The sequence below is a fragment of the Mustela nivalis genome, assembly GCF_964662115.1.
Source record: "Mustela nivalis genome assembly, chromosome: 1".
Taxonomy (NCBI): Eukaryota; Metazoa; Chordata; class Mammalia; order Carnivora; family Mustelidae; genus Mustela; species Mustela nivalis.
Genome location: NC_139020.1, coordinates 179,582,905 through 179,607,832, shown reverse-complemented (window position 1 = coordinate 179,607,832; position 24,928 = coordinate 179,582,905). Strand labels below are relative to the sequence as shown.

At 43.6% G+C, this 24,928-nt stretch overlaps 1 protein-coding gene across 6 annotated transcripts in view; it reads left to right on the top strand.

Moving 5' to 3' along the window:
- Positions 1–1,292: 1,292 nt before the first annotated feature.
- The window catches only part of MITF (melanocyte inducing transcription factor), a 221,172-nt gene continuing 197,536 nt past the window's right edge, over positions 1,293–24,928 (top strand). For 4 of the 6 annotated variants that reach the window (XM_082691140.1, XM_082691139.1, XM_082691135.1 and 1 more), the window contains exon 1: positions 1,293–1,592. In XM_082691140.1, the coding sequence (XP_082547266.1) occupies positions 1,489–1,592 (104 nt within the window). In that variant the 5' untranslated portion in view covers positions 1,293–1,488. The remainder of the gene's footprint in view (positions 1,593–24,928) is intronic. The other 2 variants (XM_082691136.1, XM_082691134.1) reach the window with 1 other exon arrangement.

Genomic DNA, 24,928 nt, shown 5'->3' with positions numbered 1-24,928 from the left:
TATCCAAGGATGATCATTTAGTTTACTACTTCTGGAAGGACAAACACACAGATGAAGTGTTCTGAGAGGAATATCTTTAAGATACAATACATGAAAGAATGATCATTGGGCAGCATTTTTATAGACCATAAATCACTTTCCCTTGCATTTGACCTTGCAACATCTTCTAAGACAAGGTTTGCCAATCTCTTCTGTTACAGATGAAGAAACTGAGGCTTCTAATCATCAGTGACATGCCCAAGATTACACAGTACTTTATACAGGGATTTAAGGATTTCAACTTTGAGTCTCATAAGTTTAAATGCCACCCTCTAACTCTACTGCCTCCCTGATGCCTCCAGACATTTTTTAAAAAAAGAAGGAACACATCCATTTGGAACTAATCAGAGGGAAGGTCTGCAGGTACAAATGAGCCATATTTAAGTCTGTTATTTTGTTACCTAAATGGGTGCCAGAAAGCTCAGGCGGGAGGAAGACACCTGAACAATTCATTCACCCCCAAATTCACTCTTGAATTGTTAGGAAAATCTCGTTTGAAGTCCCAGCCAACTGAGAAATTAGAGGCAGACAGTGACGACGTTGTTTTGTAACTTCGTGCCTTTTAAAATTAACAGAAACTTTCAAGTGCTGCTTTAGATTAAAAGTGGCTAACGGGATATAGGGAAAAGAGCCACTCAGCAGGATGAATAGTATTGTAAAAGCCCAGACTGAGTTATAAAAAAGGAATGCAGAAGAAAAATTTTTTACAATAATGTTTTAATTATAAAACGAAGGCAAATTCCTTCACTCCATTCCAATCCGAGGACAAGCTGGTATGTCGCAGAAGCGCTGGGAAGCATACAGCCTGATAGTAAGTCCTTTTATTTTAAGGCAGGCTTGAAGGCTAAAACTTTCCAGTGCCCAAACCCTTCACGATGAAAAAATATATATATAATAATAATAATAATTATTATTATTATCATTATTATTATTATTATTTATTTCATTACGGAGTTGGCGTGCCCTCGCAAATGTCTGAGCTGGGAGTAGGGGTGACGGGAGGAGAGCAAGGCTGAGTCCATTCTTATTAATATTAAATAGCCAAGTCTGTACCCTTGAAGCAAGTGGGGAGAAAAGAGCGAGAGGAGCTGCTGACATTGACAATGAATCCAAACAGGAGTTGCAATAGCGGTGTCCACCACGTTGCCTCTGCCCCCGCCTGGCCTTCTGGGAGTTGTAGTTTTCGCGGGAGCGGCTCCCCTGGCGAGCCGGGAACACCCCGTCCGGGCCGAACTACAGATCCCAGGCAGCGCGCGACCGCCCGCCCCTCCCGCCCGGGTGCGAGTGTAAACTCGCCGCGCCGGGGCGGGCGGCAGCGAGCGGGCGAGCGGGCTGAGCTGGGCACTGCGCGGGGGCGCACCGCTCCGGGGACCCAGGCCCCGTCACCTTCCCTTTGCCCCGGGGCTCTGGTCTCACTTTCGAGCAGTGGACGGACGGGAAGTGGGAGCCATGCAGTCGGAATCGGGGATCGTGCCGGATTTCGAAGTCGGGGAGGAGTTTCACGAAGAGCCCAAAACCTATTACGAACTCAAAAGTCAACCTCTGAAGAGCAGGTGAGTGGTGACAGCTAGAGGGAGGCGCGGCTGGCGGCTGGGGGGCCCCGCGCCCTACACCCTGGGGCGGGGAAAGCCGCTCGCTTGGGCTCTGGGACAAGGACCCCGTGTCCTTGCCCCGGGGCAGAGGGCGAACTGCCCCCCGCAGTTGGGGGCCGCGCCTGCGGGGCCGGTACACCCCTGGGGGGCTCCGCCCAAGTGCGCGTCGGGGGCGCAGCGGGCAGCCCGGGACAGCCCGCCCAGGTGAGGGTTCCCTCGTTCTGGGGCTACCAGCTGCTGAGATCGGGTGGGGGCTGGGGAGGGACCTGGCGCGCAGGTTGGGGAGGAGGAGCGCGGGTCCCGGACGCTGTCCGGGTGGGAAAGAGGGGAAAAAAAAGAGTTTCTCGTGAACCCCTTTTCTGGAGATCCTAGCGGGTTGAGGACTCAGAGAGGGAGTGCTTGGGGTGGATTGAGGCGCGAGGGAAGCAATTAGTCTGTTGTCGCCTCCTAGGAGTCGGGCTCCTCTGGGAAAGCCCGCCCCTGGCAGCCTCCAGGTGATGCTTCCCGAGCCCCGCCTCTCACCTTGCAGACCTCGCCACCCGCGCGCGGGCCGGTTTGGGGCCGCGGGTGGGCGTGTCTCTCGTCCAGGTCAAACTCCCTAGGCAACAGAGTTCCATTCAAATCCAGGCCTCCCCTGGAGGGGAAGAAGCCTTGGAACTGGAGGATATTGGGACACACCTGCTTGGCAGGGCCCCGGCTTGGCCGCGACACGTGTTTTATTTGCTGGGGACTGCTCCAAAACTTTCTGGAGAGAAGCGAAGACACCCGCTGGTCTGGCGCCCCACCGCGTCCAGTGCCCACTTCCTATGCTACCTCCATTTCCACTCGTCCATCGGAATGGGTTGGGTATCTTCCTCTCTCTGTCCTGTGGTCCCCCGGGGCATTTCCACTGTTTACCAAGGGGGAGATGGTCCTTTGAGGTTGTGATAGTAAAGAAGGATTTATGTCCACCCCTTTCAGTTGAGAAAGGAGATGAGGCTTTACCGGGAAGGTTCAGCAGTGCTTCTGTACCCATCTCAAACCTTCCTGCCTACCCCTCGCAGCGGGCAGAGTCTGGGTGAAGGGGCCTGGCTGGCAGAGGGCGAGAGGTTCCAGAAATCAGGGTGGAGGAAGAGAAGGGCAACTGAATCAGGAGGGAAGTAGTACAGTCTTTGCTTCTGGGGCGCGTGGGGCTGGTATTTGCTCTGGTGGCAAGCAGCACCAGGTTGGTTTCCTTGAGGGCTGTGTCAAGACTCTGAATCCAAGTCTGGGAAGAAAATCTGGGAACGACATACCCACTGACTGGGCTGCTAAAGCAGTCTCTTTGCAGATGCTTGAAGGGGATTGGAAGGAAATGCAGCTAGATGCCTAAAACCAGCCTTTAGTTGATGGTTTCTCTTCATAATGGCTGTTTTGTGTGTGAGCATAGATTGTGTGTGTTGGGGGTTGGGGGGTTTTGAGTAATATTGTGTAAAGGGTATTGTTGGTTATGCTCACTGGGGCTTTATGTGCATTCGGCTGAAGGGACCAGTGTTTTACCGAGCAGTCTCTGCTTTTGCTTCTATAAGCAAATGCTTACATGGCCAGAATGAGGGAGTGAGTGTTTGAGTGTGTGTGTGTGTGTGTGTGTGTGTGTGTAGTCCTGAAAGAAATGAATTAACCGGACTGTTTGGAACATTTTTGATGGGAGCTGATACATAACATTAAATGAGTTTGAGAGAGTGAGGAAAATACCATCTGGAAAAACCCAAATGAGTGCCATGAAACTCATGTTGAAGGATTTGGGCCTGTTCTTTTTCAGAGTCGGCAAGAAATTACTTGCAAGGGTGAACGTCCTCGGTAGCTAGCTAGCATGTGTAAGGAAAAATGTGGGTACGTGGGAAGCAATGGCTTCACACGTTGAAGCTAGAAACAGGTGCGGGACAGAACCGGTATGGAGAGGAATGCTAAATTAAAAAAGTTGTTGTAAAACTTGTCTGTGGAGCAGACACATGCTCTTTGAAATAAACCAGTTAAATAAAATCTGTGAATAAATATATGGGGTTGGCAAAATTTCCCTATACTGTTTTCCACAGTTGTCTAACTTATTGTCATTGGCATCTGTTGTGTGACTTTAAAAGGGCTACATGTTGTTGGGGGCCTCCTCATGGCTTTTTGTCTGAAGTCTTTGCCAGGGCACCTCCCTTCTTGTAAGTGTTGGTTGGAAAAAGCAGAAATGGAAAGGTTAAGACTGCCGTAGCCATTTCGTCTATCAGTTATATTCTCTGGATTGCGTCTTGGAGTTGAAAATGTGTTCAGAGTCGGCCCACCTCTCAGCAGCTCCTCTGCTCCCTCTTTGGTGCAAGTCCTCACCAGCCTGTGCCAGGGTGATGGCTGTAGTCTCTTAACTGTCTCTTGCCTTCTCCACCTTTCTGGTGGATTTTCTACATGGCAGCTTTAATGTTCCCGTTAAAATTGGTTCTCGAGGGGGGCAGATTTTTGCCCCCCAGGGGTCATTTGACAATGTCCAGAGTTATTTCTGGTTGTCCGAATGAAAGGGCGTTGGTACTGGTCTTCAGTAAATGGAAGCCAGAGATGCTGCTAACCATTCTGTAATGCACAAGAGAGCCCCGGCAACAGAGAATTATCTGGCCCTCAATGGTCATCGCCAGTGCTGAGAGACAGTGAGTTAAAACGTGCCACATCATGCCATTCTCTGCTTAAAATTCTCCAGGGGCTCCTAGTTTCAGTAACACTCGAAATCCTTTAATTGACAAAAGGCAGCCTATATGGTCAAGCTCCCTGTCAGCTCTGAGTTCATGCGCTGTTGTCCAGCTCGTTTTGTCGCTGTTCCTGGAGCACTCCAGACCCCTTCATCATAAGGCCTTTGTATGTTGTTCTTGCTGGTGCCTCTGTGTGGACCATCTTTGCCCAGAGAGCCATAGTGCTCACTTCCTCACCAACTTCAGATCTTACTTTTAATATCCTTAGCACAGGCCCATCCCACTATGTACAATTGCTTTCCCTCCAGACTCTCATCTTCCTTGACCTGCTCTATTGGTTCCATAATATTTATTATTACAACTAACTCTATCATTTTTAATATGTTATGTTTATGTTTCTCCCCAGTAGGCTGCCAGCTTCAAGGGAGCAGGTTTCTGTCTGTTCCTTGTTTACTGTTGTGTTCCTAGAATCTAGAGCAGAGTTTCTCAACCTCAGTGCAGTTGATGTTTAATTCTTTGTTGTGGGAACAGTTCTGGGTATTGCACGACGTTCAGCAGCATCCTTGGCCTCTGCCTGCTCGAGGCCAGTAACCCTCTGCCCCCAGTTGTGACCACCGGAAATGTGTCCAGACCCTGCCAGATGCCCATGAGGGGCACAGTCCCCCCTGTTTCCAGTTGGCCTAGAACTTTGCCTGGCACAGTAATGTTCATTGTTTGAACAGGTGTTACTTTCTCCTTTAGGACTCCACTTAGGATGGGGTGCTTGGTTCTGATTTTGCATTCAAAATTGCAGCCTTGGGGCGGCTGGGTGGCTCAGTGGGTTAAGCCTCTGCCTTTGGCTCAGGTCATGATCTTAAGGTCCTGGGATCGAGCCCTGCATGGGGCTCTCTGCTCAGCGGGGAGCCTGTTTCCTCCTCTCTCTCTGCCTGCCTCTCTGCCTACTTGTGATCTCTGTCAAATAAATAAATAAAATATTAAAACAAAACAAAACAAAACAAAATTGCAGCCTTTTAAAATAGGTACCGCCAAGGTCTCTCCAAAGAGGAGCTTATGTACTCTTTGTTCGGGCTAAGCTCAGATGAGCAGGTGTTTCATGACGAAAGACAGTTTCATTCCTAAGCCAGTCCTCCTGGCCTTTAGGAGTGTGAAGCTTCTGGGTTTAGATCGCGTGAACCCCCTTTTGGTCATATTCAATGGCAAATCTGTGTTAGAAGAAGACACATGCTATGAGGGAAGGTTCTAATGAAGAATTGCTTGCAGTTTGGTTTCCTTAGCAAGGTTTTGTTTGTTTGTTGGTTTTTAAATTTTATTTATTTGAGAGAGAGAGCATAGAGAGAGAGAGAGAGAGAGAGAACCAGACTGTCCATTGACCAGAGAGCCCCCCTTCGGGGCTTGATCCCAGGACCCTGGGATCATGATCTGAGCCGAGTCACCTAGGCACCAACCCCTGCATCACCCAGCAAGGTTTTTGAAGCCTTTGTGTGTTCTCCTGGGAATGAGCTCTGAATGGTGGGTGGCAGGGGAAAAGTGCCAGATATCAAGGGTGAACCCAGAATTCACACATCGGCACAGTCCCATCAGGGAAACACATGTGGAGCTGGTCAGTGCATTCCTAGCAGTGCAGGAACTCTCTGCAGGGCTTTGGGATCTGAAAACATTTTAAAACATGGTCACATCTCTCAGGTTTAAGGTTCTCTTGTTCGGGGCGCCTGGGTGGCTCAGTGGTTTGGGCTGCTGCCTTTGGCTCAGGTCATGATCTCAGGGTCCTGGGATCGAGCCCCGCATCGGGCTCCCTGCTCCGCAGGAAGCCTGCTTCCCTCTCTCTCTCTCTCTGCCTGCCTCTCTGCCTACTTGTGATCTCCATCTTTCAAATAAATAAATAAATTAAAAAAAAAAAAAAAAGGTTCTCTTGTTCACTTTACTAGGTGTGAAATTCTGTGGCTTTGTAGTCACTAATGCCCCTTTCCTGGACAGACTTCAGAATTGACCGAATCTATTTCCAGTTTACTCTTTTCCAAAATTTAATTGCATTTTAGGTAACTGTTGTCTAACTTCCTGCAAATTAGAAATGGGAATGAGAGTGAGTCTTAGTTTTATTATGGCAAGATAGGATACAGCTGTAGTTCCCAAATGCTGATTCATGATGTGTGAAGTTTTCACAGGTCCTTGGTGAAATGAGAAAGATAAAGACTATTGTGTCACACGCACACTCACACGTTTTAGTAGAAGGCCTTTGCTATTTCTTGGATTTATTCTGAGATTTTGTCTCCTTTCTGAACCTGTGTGTTCTCTACTCTGTCTTTCCTTCTTATTGCAGGCTGGGACCCAGACACGGTGGTAGTTATTTTGCTTAACCATAAAGCCAAGGGCAATACCCTAGGGAACACTGACAAGACAAGATTTGAAGGAACGCGGACATCTGAATGAACTTGTGGAACACAGCTGGCTCTCCGTCTGATCTATCAGTTCGAACTTCTACTTGAAAGAGAAATCTCTCTGATTAAAATATTTTAAAATATTTTATTAAATATAATATTTAATATATTAAAATATTAAAAAAATATTTTTTAAAAATACACTTTTTTGAAATGGTAATCCATTCTTGGCAAAACAAAACTGTCAATCTCTTACTGGTTTCTGCGAGTTTTCTTGATTTTTCTGTCTGTCCGATCTGCAGGGAACTGCCAGCATTATTCTGACATCACTGTCTCTAACTAGCTGGGTGACCTTGGGAAGGCTGGGTGACTCCTGCCTTCAGTTTATTCATCTGACTAATGGAGGCCTGCATCCTAGGGGTCTTAAAAACAGTAGCTGTGACATTGACTGTGGGAGAGTATTAGCATGGTGCCAGGCACAAAGTAAGGGTTCAGTAAAATGCTAGCAAATGGTGTTCTGGTTATTAGTTATTACTTCTTTATTACTTAGCAGTGAGTTCTGACATTCCAGAAGGTGTTTGCCTTTGGTTCTCTTTGGCTTTCTTTCCTAAGGCCAGGGTTGTTGGTGAACAACCACCAGTCTCCTAATGAATACCACCACTTAATGAGGTATTCAGAGACATTTTTTCACATTTTATATTTTTGATCCAACCCATAAAAATTTATTAGTGCTAGTTAAAAAAAAAAGAAAAAAAGCAGTTGTGGCCTCAAACCTCATATTCAGCACGTGTCTACTGAGCTCTGGTATGTGCAAATTAACACCAATAAACATAGTTAACATTCATGGAGCACATACCCTGTGCCAGGGTTTTTATGTCTGTTTTTATGTATGTGGACTTAGTCTTTGCAAAAACTTTCATGAGATGATAATAATGAATAAAAACAACTAGGATGTTAACTATAATTTTTGAAACTGGTAATTCTTACAGTGCTTAGTACCAGCCGCACTGTATGTTTTGCTTGTATTAATTCAGTTAGTTTTCCCTTCAACCTTGGGTATATATATTTTTAGTATTCCTATTTTTAAAAAATATTATTTATTTGAGAGAGAGAGAGATAGAGAGAGAGAGAAAAGCAGACTCCCTGCAGGAAGCCCGATACAGGACTCGATCACAGGACCCAGATATCATGACCTGAGCTGAAGGCAAGACACTTAACTGACTGAGCCACCTGGGTGCCCCCTATTATTCCTATTTTACAGGGAAAGAAACTGGGATATAGTAAGTGGATGGGCCTGGTTTTAACCTGAGACTGCCTGGCTCTAGCCCCAAGCCCTTGTGCACTAGCCACATAAGAGGACCGTGCACAACAGCAGAAATGCAGCACTGCATAGTTCTGTATGTTCTCCAAAGCTCCCAGCGGGGGAAGGAAAGAACACATGGCCCCAGCTAAACATACGAGGCAGAGCGTGAGCTTATGGGGAGGTGGGCATCAGCAATGGGCCTTTCCCAAAGGAAGGGACATTGGAAGCCGGTTTTGGGAACAGGTAGGGATATTTGCATTTGGCCTCGAAGGTCAAGCAATACTCAAGCATTATTTCTCTACAACATTCAATAAAATGTTAGACCTCTTGGAGAACATGTCCAGTTCCATGGACTTCTGGGGGGTTTGGTTGCCTTTTAAATGTTCCAGCAGACTCCCGAACCTTCCTGAGGGTCTGGGAGCACCTGGTGGTGGCAGAGACCAGCTGCACACGGACGGCTTCAGAGGGAGTCATGACGAAGTGCTCTGTGCAGGCTTTGCCACGTGACTGCTGCATGTGTGTTTAAGACACTTAGCTTCTGGGCCTCAGTTTCTTTAACGGTAAAATGGGGTCAAGAGAACCCTTCTCTTACTTTTGGGATAAGTTTTAAAGTGGAAATAAAATCTGCTAAAGTGCTTTGCAGAGGGCCTAGACATATTAGTAATATAATTCTTTCTTTTCTACTTTAACGTGGACATTTTGTTCTTCTTCCTGACAATAACTAAGACACATATAGATCTGTGAATCTGAAGCCAAATAGGCAAGATCGAGGTGCCTCACACGGGCAGGTGTTCAAGTCTTATTATGCAAATGAGTTTTGTGGTATGATTAGAGGGGAAATTTGATTAAAGTGGATTGTAAGTGTTGGTTCTGTGTGTTATTAGAAATTTCCTTTTCCTGAGTGTGGCTATTTATGGAATTTATTTAAGTGTATGTATGTGTGTGTGTGTTTTTAATTGCCTTTGAGTTCTGCAGTGCAGTTTGCACAGGCTGATGTTTATATCTGCTCCAGTTGTGCAAGAAGTGGAAAATATCCTTTTTTTAGAACAGGTCACATGTGCTTACTGTCAGGAATAGGACCTCAGTGTAAAAAAATGTATCTTGGGACAAATCAAAGTTACTAAATTTCTCCCTCCAACTGCTTTGTTTCAGAACTGGCAGTATTAGGATAAATAATAGGGGAAAAAAAAAAACCACTCAGCTATTTTTTTTCGGTGGGGGGCGCATTTTTCAAGGACAGTAAGCAAGAGTTTCACTTGTTTTGTGTATGTGTTTGCATGGGTGTTTTAAGTATGAAATGTACTTTGCTGTTAGGTTTGTCTCACCAAAGTAAATTATAAAAATATGTTTGACTCCACTCCAGTTATATGCATAATTTGGAGAAAATAATCAAGAAAATGGGTCAGAGATATTAAATGGAATTACGACAGGCTTTTGATAGTGTAAAGACAAGTCGCGGGTTGTAAGCTGGTTTTTGTGAGTCTAGCAAACATTTCTAGGGCGGGGATTCCACTGAGTCATGAAGTCTGTCTTTATGGAGGCAGATGTAGGCTGAGGGCAAGAAGACCTGCAGGCAGGTCTGGGTCTCTTTTGTGATTGCCCCCCCGCCCCACCTCCCTGCCGTTCTCTGTTCCTGAGGTCTTGGGGCGAGGACCAGGCTCCTCCTTTCTCTAGGTTGATTCTTGAACATGACTTCCTTATTTCTTTCCCTCCTTTGGCCTTTCACGCAGGCCACAAAGAACAAAGGGATACACCTTTGCGGTGTTCATGCTGCGAGACCTCTGTCCTGAGATTCAGAACCATGAGGTCCTTGTCTACGAGTTTCAAAATTTCCGTAGGCTTCTCAAACAATAGGCGCTGCCCCAGGTGTGTGGCAGATGATAACCTATTGGTTGCTTTCCACCTGAGTCAGAAGTTGAGGCAGGGGGAAGAGTGGGGCAAGGGTGAGAGAAAAACCCACGGGGAAGTAATGGAAGCTCAGAATCATGAGGACCCTAGTGTCCTCCCCAAGGTGTTTTTAAAACATCCCTCAGTCACTTTAAGCAGAGGCTGTCTAACTTTGGGTCAGGAGGACCTCAATTTATTTGTTTTTCCTTTTCTCCCTCCTTACAGAAGTTATTTATTAAGTGCCAATGGTGTGTCAGGCTCTGTGCTGGCTGGAGGGAATCAAATGTAGAACCAGACAGGTCAGGTTCCAGCTACCGTGGCGTTCCATTATGGAGATGGGAACGTGGTTAATAATGTACCAAATAAGTGGACAGTATAATTTTTGTTGCTCAATAGGGTGTAATTGATACAGTGTGATTGGGAAAGAAGGGGATTTTTTGATTGGATCTGATATCAGATCCCATGACCTCACGGAGGAGGTGATTTTGAGGCAAGACCTGCGTGTCTGAAAAAAAGTGTGCAGATCTTGGTGCTACCACTCACTAGCTGTGTGACTTCGGACAAGTTACCCAACCTCTTCAAATGTCAGTTCCCTAACCTCTTTGAATCTCAGTTCCTTCTTTGTAAAATGGGGGCAGTAGCTACCTTGTAGGGTTGCTGTGTGGCCAAAAGGAATTGCCTATAAAGCCACTAACATTAGGCTCCACCTCATAGGTGTTAGGAGACACACAGGACTGGTTTAAAGCCATACATGAATAGTGGAGAAAAATACAGACATTAATCTTCCCTGTAACTGTTTATAACTTGGATTTAAGTGTTTTCCTAATGTTGAGTGAGTCACAGATTTATGCTTGTCTTTATAAACCTGAGCTCGGACTGAAAGTGGAGATGGGTCTTGTTATTTTTATTATCCTTTCTTTCCTCCAGGATCATCTTACTTGAGTTGTCCCCTTGCTCTTTTCACTGTTGCTGCATTGAGATCATTCCTGTTTGACCAGGCTTTGCCTAGGAATGGTTTCTGGTTGGATTTTGAATTAAGTTTTGGTATAAAGGAGAAGGCCAAGGGCTCTAGAATTAAAGCGTTGAGCTTAAGAGTCATTTAACACAATATACACGTACACCATGAGCAGCTCTTACGGAACTCCTGACTTGCAGTCCTGTGTTTCAGCCCCTAGATCACGCTTCCTCTTCACACTGATGTGAAAATGTCAGTGTTGGTGCAGAAATGGAAATTCAAGAAGCCTCTCTTCCCACACAGCACCTCAAGCTTTCATCAGTGTTGACATCTACAGGCAATAGCACGTTTTTAATTCAACAACTTAAAACAAAAATCTTCAAAGCTTTCGAATTCCAGTAACTGTGTTCTTTGATTCAAGTACTCATGGAGTGGTGACTTTCAAAAGGAAAAATCCTGGGTCATGTGAGAACAAATATTTTAAATCCAAATGCAGTGGGTTACAGGTCTGTGGAGTGCACGGGTAGAATCCTGTCCTTCTATAAGAAAATTGTGGTTTGTTGAGCAACTTCAGGAAGGCATCTGTGACCTTCACCCTCGCCACCCCCGCCCCTTCCCCAAAGTAGGATAACTTGCTGAATCATTCACACGCATTTGTCTGTGTTCTTCTGTGATCAAAGGCAGGATGGGAAAAGTGGTTGTCTCCACTGTTGGGAATGTAGAACTTACATTGTAGAATGTTTGCCTTCTAGGAAGCTTAACTTGTTTTGGTGAGAAGAAGATTTGAAGTTGGGAAGATTCATTTAGCCTGATGGCAGAGTTTATCTATGAAATTACAAACTGACAGATAGGAATGCTGCATTTCCTTTGGTACCTTTATTGTAAAATCTTCCTAAATACAAACGGGTTTCAAGACACATGTTTTGGGGCACCTGGGTGGCTCAGTGGGTTAAAGCCTCTGCCTTCAGCTCAGGTCATGATCCCAGGGTTCTGGGATCGAGCCCCACATCGGGCTCTCTGCTCGGCGGGGAGCCTGCTTCCTCTTCCTCTCTCTCTCTCTCTCTGCCTGCCTCTCTGCCTACTTGTGATCTCTGTCAAATAAATAAATAAAATCCTAAAAAAAAAAAAGATACATGTTTTTCAGAACATACATTTCAGTTTTGTAACTGGAGATTTGAAACTTGATGAAAGGAAAAGCATGCAGAAACCCTGAAGATGATTTCCTGATGTCTGTATTCTTCTGTGATCAAAGGCAGAATAGGAAAAGTGGTTGGAACCTAGCACAGTCCAGTAGAGCCTACTGGAGGATCTCAGTGAGATCTGGCCACACTGTCTTGTTTGCATCTCTCCCAAGCAGCTGGAGAGAATACTCTAAAATTGAGTCAGTGAACAGTAACACAGATAATGCAACAATCCCTCCTCCATCAAAAGAATCGGGTACCTTTTTGTTTTGTTTTTTAACCTTTGTAGTTTTTCAGCAAAAGATGGAAAGGTGCTGTTGCTTTGTTGTATTACTGAGCCTGCATAACAGCACCATTTAAATTTAGAACATTGGCACCTTGGCTGGTAGAACCCTTTGCAACTAATTTATAATGCTTTTGGCAGAGAGTAACTATGAATAAACATTAAAATAGTGTTGGCCAGTTAGGGTCATTTACTTTCAAGGGAAGAGGATGACACCAGCCATGCATTCTTAAAAATTCCATTTATTTAGTTTTAAAAGAAGAGTTTGCAATAGCGTAGTGAAACAGTACCTAAAAATATAGGCAACTAGCATGATTCCTGACATTCCAAATAAAAGTTTGTCCATTTGCTGCAAGGAAGCGTGTTTGGAGAGTAACTGTTTGTGAGAAATTGACACTGGCTTGCGTGTTGGACAATTGGTGTGTAGACTTTTTGGAACCATACCTTGCGTCATCTTAGCAAGGTCATTTGTCCACTTCTCTTTAAGTAGGTAAACACTAATGATGTTTTATCTAAGTAAATGCTGTATATGTACATGCTAAATGATGGTATCCCGGAATGCAGTTTTAATGATACTGATTGCATATGGAAGCTTGAAGTCTTTGTTGATTCAGAAAGGAACCAGAAGTTTTGATGGCACTTGCTTGGTCATAGCATCATAATCACTGAAAGGCGTGATTTAGCAGCAGGAGGCTGAATGACAAGGACAGTTAATTGAGGTTTGTTTTTGGAGTCAGTGATACTGACTGAGTCAGTCACTCTGCTGGTCTGCTCTACCCTTCTTTCTCATTCTTGGGTTCATATACTTGGCATCCTTCTAGTCACTTCTCACTGGCAGACAACTTCCCTTTCTTTATGTGTTTTCTCTAGTGGACACCTTTAGTTTGCCTGCTCATAGTCTCTTTTCCAAATTCCAGTAACAACCCCTTCCCACATGCTCAGCCCATCTGCTTCAGTTTCGGTTCTAGGAGTGGAGAATTTGACCCAGGCCCTGCCATGGTTCTTTATCATGGAGATTGGTTTTAGGGAGGTACATGTTGACTAGTGAAAATGAATCCCAGGATTTTATTAGGGTGCTAACAGAAAGATTCTCCTTTTATTTCCATTGATCTTGAACTTTGGGGGAGATGTCGGGGTTTAGCATAAAGATACCTCGTAGGCAGAGAACAAGCAAGTTCTTAAATTAGGTTAACGTTAGTTGGTGTAGCAAAATGACATGCAACGGTCGTACGTATAAATAGTTCCTGCTTGGCAGGCAGCTTTCCTCCACCTGGCAAATCAAGGACTCAGACTCCTTCTGTCTTCTGGTTCTCCCTTTGCCTAGGACCCTGGAGTCCTTCGTGTCTGGTGGTAGAAAGGAAGAAGAGGAGGAGAAGGCATAACTAAGGTCCAAAAGTGATAGGCCTCACTTTTGCTCAGATGCTCTTGACAAGGACCAGACTCCCATCTGTGTCTGGATGCAGGGGTGGGAGCTGGAAAATGCAGATGTCAGCTGGGCAGCGATGTTTGTCTGCTAGAAAAGTGTGCGTTTGGGGTGGATGGCCATCACAGCCATCTTTGCTGTAATCCTATTAGGAGTGTTTCACCTCCGGATCAAGTTGTGGCTTTCCTTGGTAGGCCTAGTTAGGCTTATCTTTGGCCTTTTCTGTTATTTAATCAATAAATTCCTCTTCTAAGTATACATGGTTAGTTTGGATTTTCTGCCACCTGCGTGGAGACTGTCCAAGCTTTTGTGTTTTCTGAATCCCACTCTCCAAGCTTTTGTGTTGTCGAATCCCACCTTTCTGCAGGGCTTCCTATTCTACGTCATGGAGTAAAATCACCACCCCAGTTCCCTGCAACAGCAGCCCATCCACCACCACCACCACCTGAGAGCAGTGGCTTTTCAACATGTGGCCCTAAGGCTTATTATAAATACACATTCTCAGACTCTACCGCAGTCCTACTCAATCAGACACTGGTGGGCAGTCCCAGGAGTCTGTGTCTTAATAAGCCCTCCACAGTTGGTGGTGCTCACTCATGTTTGAGAAAGACTACCCCAATGCTCTCACCATAAATCCTCTGTCTCCATGTGGAGTTGTGTCTTTATTGCTGTTTTGGAATTAACAACTTCCGGGATTAGAATACATTTAATAAAAAAAAAAATGGGGTGCTGCTTGTGATGATCGGGTTAGGGATGCTCCCTGGCAGTCATTCCGCACTGATTAAAACCCCAAAACCCAAACCCAACAACTTTCCCTTCTAAAAAGTTCACTTTTAGATCTACCCTAATGAAACCAGGGAAGGATTCTTGGTCTTCTGAATGTGATCTCTGGGTGACTTGGAGTTAACCTAGCTGCACTACCCTAAGGAGCCCTGGCCCGTACCTCAAGACAGGGTTGTGATACAGACTCCAAGAGTGTGCGGTCACATGACTGAAAGATTTGATTGAGAAATAGGGTGATGATTTTGAGCGTGCCCACATGACCAAATTGTTTTTCACAAAACTTCTGCTGAATAAAATTTGAAATACGGCTTTCAGCCTGTTTTCTTGTCTTAATGAATTCCAGACAGTGTGCAGAGCGTAGGAGCTTCCAAAACAGGGGGATGGAATGACTGGGACCCGCCAGCCTCTGTCTTGTCACAGAAAGGGTGTCCTGACTTCATGGAGTCATTCCTCTTGTTCTGAATCTCACTGGGCCATTCACTTATCTGATGGAGAGGTATAGACTGCGACAGGGAAGGACAAGGCCAAGGTTGTGTCAGACAAAAAGAGCCTATAGAGAACTGCTAGACTACTTACTTTAGCAGGAAACTCAACCTTTACCCCTAATCTACTTAGACCCAAGCATTTTTTGTTTGTTTGTTTTGTTTTGTTTTGCTGTATGCTGACCTTCTCCGAAGAAAAGGCCTGCATCTCTTCGTGTAAACTGGTTAAAAGCCCTCGTCAGTTGAAGTCTAAAGTTCTGAGTGTAACCTTTAGAATAAGACAGATTTGTAACTTGAATTCCAATTTGACTACCTTTAGCTTTTTTTTTTTTTTTAAATCATGGCAAGTTTTTCTTGTTTTTATGTCAGTAGCAGGCTAAATGGGGTTCATGGACATTATTAATATGATCTAGGCTATGGAGTAATCATGCGAATTAAAAGAAATAGGTGGGTGAAGTGCTCAGCCCCAAAACCTGGCTCTTGCTGCTGAGTATTTGGTCCTTGCATTCTGGTTCCCTTTGTATCCATAGCATCAATAAGGGTTTTGACTTGAAATGACTTTTTAGCCAGGAGGTAAAGGAGAGGGCCGTAGATGAGAAGGGGGAGGCCTTAAATGATCCTACAGCTGGAGAATCTGCAGAAGGATCTTTGAGAGCTGAAGCAAGTCAAGTAGTGGCGAACTGTGGGAAGCCTAGCAGGGAGGCTTTTTAAAGATGGCACCTGCTATTTACAGGTAAGGCGTTCCCTTTGTTGCCAGAACAATCTTTGCCTTTATCAACATGTTGCCTTTCATCATAATTACAGACTATAGCAGGTGGAAGAATAAATAATAAGATGCGCTGATGGAGATTTCACAACACTGAGCAGTCTAGCAGCCGAGCTGTATCACTGTTTCCACATGGGAATCTGCCATTCCTAACTGTCAGCTTTCAACTTTGCCTCCAGTGAGGGCCTGCCTTATCTCTTCACATTTAACTCGGCAGCCTCTTCATATAGCTGTCCTTATCCGAAGTAAGCCGTGATGCTCTGTGTTCCTGAACCTCAAAATCTTCATATCTTTTACTCTTCCAGGATTTTTCCATCCTTCTAGCAAAGTATGGCTATTTTTGAGACTAGAGCCGAAGTTTTAATTTTTTTTTTCAAAAGAATTGTTCATTTCATGCTTGCTTTTTACCCTTTATGCCTAATTTTCTGAAAACTTGATTCCTCTAGTCCTTTGTATCTGTATGGGCCATTTCAGTTAACCATCTATTTGGGTTTCCACTATTGGTTAACCTGATCCTGTGATAAAACTGAAATGTTTTTTATCCACCTCAATATGATAGTTTCCTTGTCTTTTATTTTTCTTACCTTTATTGAGGTATAATTGACAAATAAGAGTCGTATACTTTTAAGGTGTACAACTAGATGTTTTGATGAACATATACCACAATCAAATAGCTTGCTTTTCTTGAGCCTCAGAAAGTTTCTCCCCCAAACCAGTGGCTAACCTGGTCACTAGAAAGCAGAAAGGGGATGAGCCCAAATAGTAACTTTCTGTCTCAGGAGACAAGTATGCATGACATGGCATACATAAGTAGATGCCTTCATCATTGCAGTTTTGATGTGTTAGCTGGGTACCGGGTTACCTGCCTCATCAGATCTCTGTGAAGATTCAGTGAGGTTCCGAGAGGACTTCCTGTAGGAAGGGTGCTGCCGGCTCTCTGCTGGTGAGCCATGGCCCTACCATTCCTGCTGCACGACCATGAAGCCTGTGTCAGACCCCAGTGCACCCATGTGCTGTTGCTCACGTCACCGCCATTAGAATTTAGGGATTGGGGCGCCTGGGTGGCTCAGTGGGTTAAAGCCTCTGCCTTCAGCTAAGGTCATGATTGTGGGGTCCTGGGATCAAGTCCCACGTCGGGCTCTCTGCTCAGCAGGGAGCCTGCTCCCCCCCACTGTCTCTCTGCCTGCCTTTCTGCCTACTTGCGATCTCTGTCTGTCAAATAAATAAATAAAATCTTTAAAAAAAAAAAGAATTTAGAGATTTACCTAAGAAGCAAAAAAGTGGTTAATCTATGCAAGTGCTATTGACTCTGTTGTCTGTCACTGGGGAGTAAATAAATAATTTAATTCCCCATAGCTTAAAACCCCCTGATCATATAGTCAGTTCTCAAAAGTTGGGAATATATGCAGCAAGTTTTTGGACATGTGCCAGCACTCATTTTTCTCCCCGAGTCTGCCAGGCCACTTTCCCCAACTCTCAGCTGTTGTGTGCAGAGGAATGGCACTAATTTGATCAACAATTAATGGGAGACATCTTTTATAAGAATCCATGCACACATTCACACCAACACATACTGGATTCTCAAGGCCTCATTTTTTGGAGTATTTGCATCTTTTCTCTGGTGTTATCATGACTAATCAAAACTTCACTCTTGGTTAAATAATTCCTGTCCTGAATTTTATAAAGAAACAGAGAAAATGACAGTTTTCCTTTTTCTGTGTGATTGAAACACACACACACAGACACACACACAGACACACACGGAAACAAAGGACCATAGAGTTAGATGCTTTAGGATATGAACCAGTGTGCTCTGAAAAGTCATGAACACAGGGGAGAATGAAGATGAAGCCTGGGAAGGATGGTCAGATGTGGACAGTTGAAAGAACTTCTGAGTTCTGCTTTTTTGTGAGAGAGCAGGATGAATCAGCTGTGTAGGATGGAGTTGAGAGTTAACACACCCATGTGTAGGGGAAGAGCCAGCCATTGGAGATGGACAAGGCGGTTTTGGAAGTTTCCAGAGTAGATTTGTTTCTTGGTCATCTAAATAGGGGGATATTACAATATCTGACACCCTTGTTTTTTCAGAGTCACGGTTTGGGAATGATGGGCAAAGTCCTTGGGCCACTGTTCCTTGCCCTAGGAGGTGAAAATGATTTTCAGTAAATATTCATTGAGCCCACTGTGGAGTCAGGAGATAATGTTGAGCATGAACCTTTGTCACTTTTGACAAATGGGTGGCCACCAAGGGATGTTGTGGAACCCAGATCAGGCCATCAGGGGCCAGGGGAACTCTTTCCGGGAGTGGGAAAGAACCCACCTGCTGGTCACATCAATTACCCTGTGAAAGAAAAGTACTTTAAACTGGTACTCTCTGAAGACAGTCTTTAGTTGTCACTTCGTTTGATGCTCGTTTTTAAAAGATGATGCCTATTTTAGGAAATCAAGCATCTTCTACCTATAAATAGGCTGATAGGTGATACTTATTTTATTGTCTGTCTGTTCTTGCTTGAAAGACTCCCAGTGGGAATGGAGAATTCTTTCACTGAGCATTTCCAGGATCCAGGACAGCTAGTGTCTGATAAATAATCACTGAATAGAAAGCCTGGGTGGCTCAGTCAGTTAAGCATCTGCCTTCAGCTTAGGTCATGATCCCTGGGTCCTGGGATTGAGTCCCACGTTGGGCTCTCTGCTCAGCATGGAGTGTTCTTCACCCTTTCTCTTCCTCTGGCTTTCCTTCTCTCTCTCAAATGAATAATAAAATCTTTAAAACAAATGCCGAATAAAAAGGTACAAAATGGGTGATCTGTTTCTCATGTACAAGAAGGAATCAGTACCTTTCAGGACCTCTGTTAAAGCACTTTCAGGAAAGTGTGTAAAATATTATCTTGACTTTTTTTCCTATTAGCTATGGGCCCTGAAGTTTTTCTGAGGCTCAGTTTTCTCACCTAAAATATGGGGGTAGTAGTGTTCCTTCTTGACATACCTGTGAAGGTTGTAGAAGGTAATGTGAAACGTGCCAAGTGTATGTAAATGCTCCATTAAGCTAGTAGGGGCCATCAGTGTTATTGCTCCTGTGGGTGCTCAGAGATGAAATAAATATGCAGTCAATTTTTGTTATTTGTGGTAGTTATGTTCTGTTAAACCACCGTGAACATTTGGTTAGAGGACACTACACCTTTGCTCCTAGAGGAAAGGCACAGTTTGGTTCCTCGAAGTCTCTGTCACAACATGTTTGTTAATTAACTAATACCTAAATTTGTTTTATATATTTATATATAAATATATATATAAGGACACTTTATTTAATATATATTCATTGACATTGAACTCAAGGCCAGCAGTGCCGTAAGTCATACTGGATTGAACCTTCTCTAACACCTGTGTTTCCTGGGTGAGGCACATCACAGCCTTCTCATGCAGAGTAACACTAGTCTTGGGGACTGTCTTAAATGGTGAAGTCACTTACAAAAACACAAAAATGCAAAAAGCATGGCACTAAATAAACCTTGGAAAGGACATTTGTCTACTGTATGAGAACTGGAGCAAGTAGGCAGAGTGTCACCTTGTTTGATGTCACTCGGGAATGCATGCATTGGATGACTCAACTTTTTCACCTCTTGGCATGTATCCACAAATGAGCGCCAAAATGCCGCAAATATTGATTTGGGGGTTTCAATTAAATTTTAGTAAGTAAGTGAATTTGCAAATGGGGGTTCCACAAGCAACGGGGGTTGGCTATATTAAAAAATTGTTCTCTTCAGTCTTGTTCCTCTAGCAATTCTTTCTCTGAGCTTAAAAACATGCTCACTTGGGAAAATATCTTCAAACAGTGTTTGCTCCCGCATTGTTGTGGATTATACGTGAAGGCACATTAACGAAGCTTTTCTAAGGACCCAGTCTCCCATTTTTACATTTATTTGCCAATAAAAACGGTCCCTTACTTCCAAATTTTTGAAGTTGAATGGGACTGTTCAGATATGTTACTTTTTATTTTGATATATCCCAACTGTTCTTTAGGAAGTAGAGTGTGGGAATGGGGCCCTGGAAAAAGAGCAGAGATATTATGGTGGCCACTGGTGAAGAACCCAGCAGAAAGCAGTAGAATGAGGTAGATATTACGGTGTAGGCAGTTTTTCAAGAAACTGGGCTCAGCTTACTTCTGAGTGTATTGCAAATTATCATATTATAAGGATCAGCAATTGTTATTGGAACCATGTCATTGTTATAAACATTACCTGAGTACTTGTTCTTGGAATTCTTTTAAGGAGAGAAGGGAAGACTTACTTTTAGTGGGGCCAGTGGTTTTAGGTTGCCTAGGAGGCAGATCACATAATTTAATAAAAACAAAGAAACCCAAACAGCAACAATAGCAACAGCAGCACTTAGCATTTTTCAAGCCCTTACTGTGGGCTGTGCCTTGCATTGATACTTCACCTCTTAAACTTTGAAAAGATGAGCTCAGTAGGGTTAAAGTCATTCAAGTTGCCTGTTGCTTTGCCTGTTGTAGGTAGCCTGCCTTTGGATCTTCATACTGTATTTATGTGTAGGATAAAAGGAATAGCTTGTTCAGTTTGTCTCTTTGTGTGTGCACATGTGTGCACATCTGTGTGTGTGTGTGTGTGTGTGTGTGTGTGTGTGTTAGGCCTGGGATCAGGAAGGTACCTATGTAAATTTTTTCCCTAGGTTTTTCCTGTGTTAGAAAAGTAAAAAAGCAGAAGGAATGAATAATTTAGATCTGGTGCAAGGACAAACATATTAAGGCACTTGCTATCTACCAGGTACTGTGTTAAACATTTAGAATGCCTTGTATAATTTAATTCTAATATGCAGTAGGTAAGATCCCATTTTATAGATGAACATACTAAGCTTGGCCATCTTCACTCACTTGCCTAAAGCCATTCCAATAAGGGTGGAACCATGACGTAAGCTGAGGACTGTCTGACTTCAAAGCTCACCTTCGTAACTGCCATAATGCAGTGGTAGGTGTGTATATTGGGGTACAGAGAGGGAGGCAGGTTGGGAAGTGATGAGGGGTGACAAGTCCTGTTGATTTTGGAATAGAAAGAGGACTAGGTTTCTGATGAAGTAAAGATAGGAGACTCTGGGTGTGGTTGAACATCTGAATCCAAGAAAAATAGGTCTATCTGTTAAAGGTAGTCCTTTGTTTTCAAAGCTGTTTCTAAAGAAAGGAAGGAGTTTGGTGTTGAAGGCTCCAAGAAAGGTAGCAAAAGATGGAATGGTGGACGCTCAATTATTCACAAGGATATATGGTATGTAAGTTGTTAGATGTTCCTCATTCCTCATTAAAGATCTTCAGATTTTCCTTGCTGATGATATCAAGAAGTCTTATCTGCATACCCGTACTTATGGTCTGCCACTGAATATAGAACTCCCGACATCTTGATGTTTTTCACTTATCTTCCTTTTCTTATCGCTCCCTCCCTCTTCAACCTGACTCGTTAATTGCTTTTCCTGTGTGTCTTCATAAAGTTATAGCCAGTTTATTCCATTCTGGACTGTTTATCTTTGAATGCCAAAGGTCTTGAAACATCATAATGTTGTGTAATGAACATAACTTCTGCCTTGGCATGTGGGTGTTAAGAGCATTAGTCATTGCAAAGTATTGAGTTAAATATTTTCAATAAAAGGATATAATGATCTAATAGAGAGGAAGAAGTTATAAAAATACTAGTTTGTGGCTTTAATGGTGAGCTATATATTTAGTGGGTTCCATCAGCAATGGGCTAGACATTCATAGAATGAAGATAAAAATATTCTCACTCCTTATTGGTGGGAGGGGAAAAAGACCAATCCGGGGGGGTGGGGTGGGGACAAAAGCACTTGATTCTTATATGTACTGAGAGAAAGGTAAGCCATCTGAGTTTCCAGTGCTTCTGCTCTCACATTCATCTTTCACTAACTACCACAATTGCTGGAGATTTCCATGAGATATTTAGAATAGGGGCTCCTGGGCTGCGTCTTGTTGGCAAGCCCTGAGCTTTGTAATCATTTCTTCCTTTTTTTTTTTTTTAAGAGAGCCATCAGGGCATCTTTGCAATACCATTAGAGAGCCAGGGACATCCTGAGCAAACGAGATGTTTCTTTACCCATGGAGCTGATTTTATGAAGAGTTTTGGTCAGCATGAGTCATTGTGAAACTATGTACCTTGCTGCCCTGGTTTATCTGTAGACATCTCCCTGTGGCAGAAGATTGAATCCTCATCTCTCGCTGTCTCTCTGGGCATCTAAAGATGTTAGAGGTACATTGGTTTGCTTCTTGCTGGGAAGTGTGTGGTAGGTACTGGCCTTCTCTGATGGAACATCGCCTGCATGCGTGGTCGGTCGTCAGTGTAACAGGTTGATGTGCTGTCTTATTTCCTGGGGCTGGAGGTTTTAACCAGAGACACCGGGTGCTGACTCTCCTTTACCTTTCCGGCTGGGCCTCTTCAGCCATTCCAGTAAACAATTTGGGAGCTCAATGCCTTTTCTTTCCTAGAGAAGCTCTCAACTAGGACATTACTTTCATATCAAAATAGAGGGCCTAAACTCTGTCTATGGCCACTACTAAAAATTTCTCGCCAAACTGGGTGTTTTCAAAGGAGGTCCAAGTCAAACTATATCACTTAAGGGAAAAAATTATTTCCCTTATATGGTATCTTTTACAAGTGGTTAATTATTTTCACGATCACCTTTGGAAGTTAGGTCATTTTTGGAGTGGGGGAGTGTGTGGAGGGGAGATCTGTTTTCTCCCAATTTCCCTGCATTTGTGATGATATTTTGGGAAGGGTGATTGATCTCTAGTCCTCCTTTGTCTGATCTTGAATAGATTGTTGTCATTATCAACTGAATCCATAGATAAAGAGGTAGTTTTGAATGGGAGCCAAGTAACCTGTTGATGTAAAGTCTGTTTTACCTTTTATGATTCCCACCATTAGCGCCTCCCTCCTTTCCTGGCTCAATCCCCTGTCATTTTAAGTAGGCAGCAATTACTGGTTTGCTAAAGAAGCTGGCTCCTGCTGCCAAGGATCCTATTAATTATCACTCTATCTCTAATTTAGCCTTTCTAGTGTTGAGAGAAGGTGCACGTAAAGCGTGTGGCAGAGCGGCTGCCATCGCATCTTCTTTGTAATAATCTCCTTTCTGAGACAGTTCAGCGGACTCAATGTTCAGCCAAAGGGCCGAGGTGGCCCTGGTGAGTGTTTTCAACTCTCTTGTACAGGTTGTTTGGGAGGTCAAGTTCCGGGTGGTTTTCTTCTCCCTTTGACTCTGACCTGAGTAAAAAGCTGATGGCTGGCATTTACATTGGGAATTCAGACCTACTCCCGGTCCGTCTGTGAGCTCAGATGGGGCACCTCGAGAACACTGTGGTGGTTTCCCCACAAACTGATTTCCCTCCCTGGGGGAAGGGGAGCATGGAATCAATCCTATGCCTGTCTTCAAGAAGGTAATGCAGACGCTAACTAAAGTCACTCGGTTGACAGTTTCTTGTATAGCAGATTTTTTTTAAGAGGCTGGTGATCTTTATATAATACTGAGTCTTGGTTTCTTACCATTCATCAGTGGCTTAGATCGCTTGCTGTTTGTTTTCAGAAATGTTCAGTTCACTTGTTGGAGTGGACCTTTTTTTCAGAAGTTCCACTGGATCATTTGATTAGGTTTGGAGTGCTTAAGCTTCCTTTTCCACTTTTTTTTTTTTTTTTTTTTTGTTATTTTTGGCAGTGGTGGTGTTTGAAGCTGTGGAAGTGATTCACTGCAAAGTGAATTAATTTTCCACATCTTCAGATGTGTTTTCCAGTTGCCCCCAAGTTTCTTTTCCCCCTCTCATATGATTCTGCAGTTGTAGTTCTGTCGCTCTTGTTCTTGCTGGAGCAAATATAAATGCTGATGTCACCGAATTTCTTAAATTACAGCTGGTGGGGATTAACAGAAATTGTAAAAGAATACCACTTCCTCATTTTGCTTTTTTCTTGACTAATTATTGTCCTTTCAAGTCCTGTAGGAGGATGGGGATTTGGAAGTAAGTTCCCTGTCCTGAAGTCAGGACAGCAGTTTTCCTTTTCCTTTTTTTTTTTTTTTTTTTGTTTCTTCTGTTAAATGTTGTTTTTCAAAAAATGATTTTGGGTTAAGGATGCTCCTTACAGATGCCCTTTTATAACCCTGGCAGACTTGCCCCACTCTTGATTTTGCACATTGAGTTGTCTTCTATCCTGGGTGAAGGGTTTTGAATACTTCCCGTAAGTAAGTTTCCTTATATAGAATATTTTTACTCAACAGTCTTTTGCCAACTCCAGACGGTTACTGGTATTAGGTGAAGGGTTGTGATTCATTTATAATTTTTTTCCAGAGCCTTTTGTTTTCCAAGGAATGCTGAGATCTGTCCCCATTGTTTTCTTGTTTAGAATCTATATGTTCTTTTTGAGCATTCAGTGTGCTTGACACCCTCAAACATTTGTTTTTCTGACTTTCCAAATCCTTGTTCTAGCAGCTGGAGCCTCAGAGACCCAGGCTTTCCGGTCCTTCTCTTTGTGGTTTGAGTGATGGCTTTCTGAACCTTGTCCTGGGAGTTCTCTGGGCTTCTAGGCTGGGCATCAGAGGCCACCTGGAAGTATGTGTAAATGGTGGCCGAGCAGTGCACCGCCGTGGTATCGATCAGACTGCAGTCCCGTGGAAACGGAAATAGAACGGGTTCAGCATTTGCACTTTCCTCTGGTGGTGTTTTTGCTTATTTTGTGTATTTGGAAAAGGCAGCCGTATGCAATCTGCTGACTTACTATTTTCCCTGGAATGGAAACCATTTGGATTATTTCAATGAGTTTTAGCTAAGATTTGTTTGTTCACAGTATTAGTTTTGTTTTCTGGTGTCCTGTTTAGAATAAGACCAGAATATGTCTTTTTACTTTATGGAAATAAGTGCTACTTGGTGACTTGGGATTTTGCAAACCAACGTGAATTTGAAAAATTATGTTTACTTCAGAGTCAAAATGGAAACTCCTCATGGAAATTATAGATACTTACATATTTCCATTTTGGGTCACTTTCTTTGAAAAAAAATTTTTTTGACTAAATTGAGATTTCAGAGCAGTCTCTTTTTCTGTTGAATCTTCCCCACTTGTTAATTTTTCTAATTTTGAAAGAGAAAGTGAGATTAAACAGAAGAATTACAGGACAGAATCAT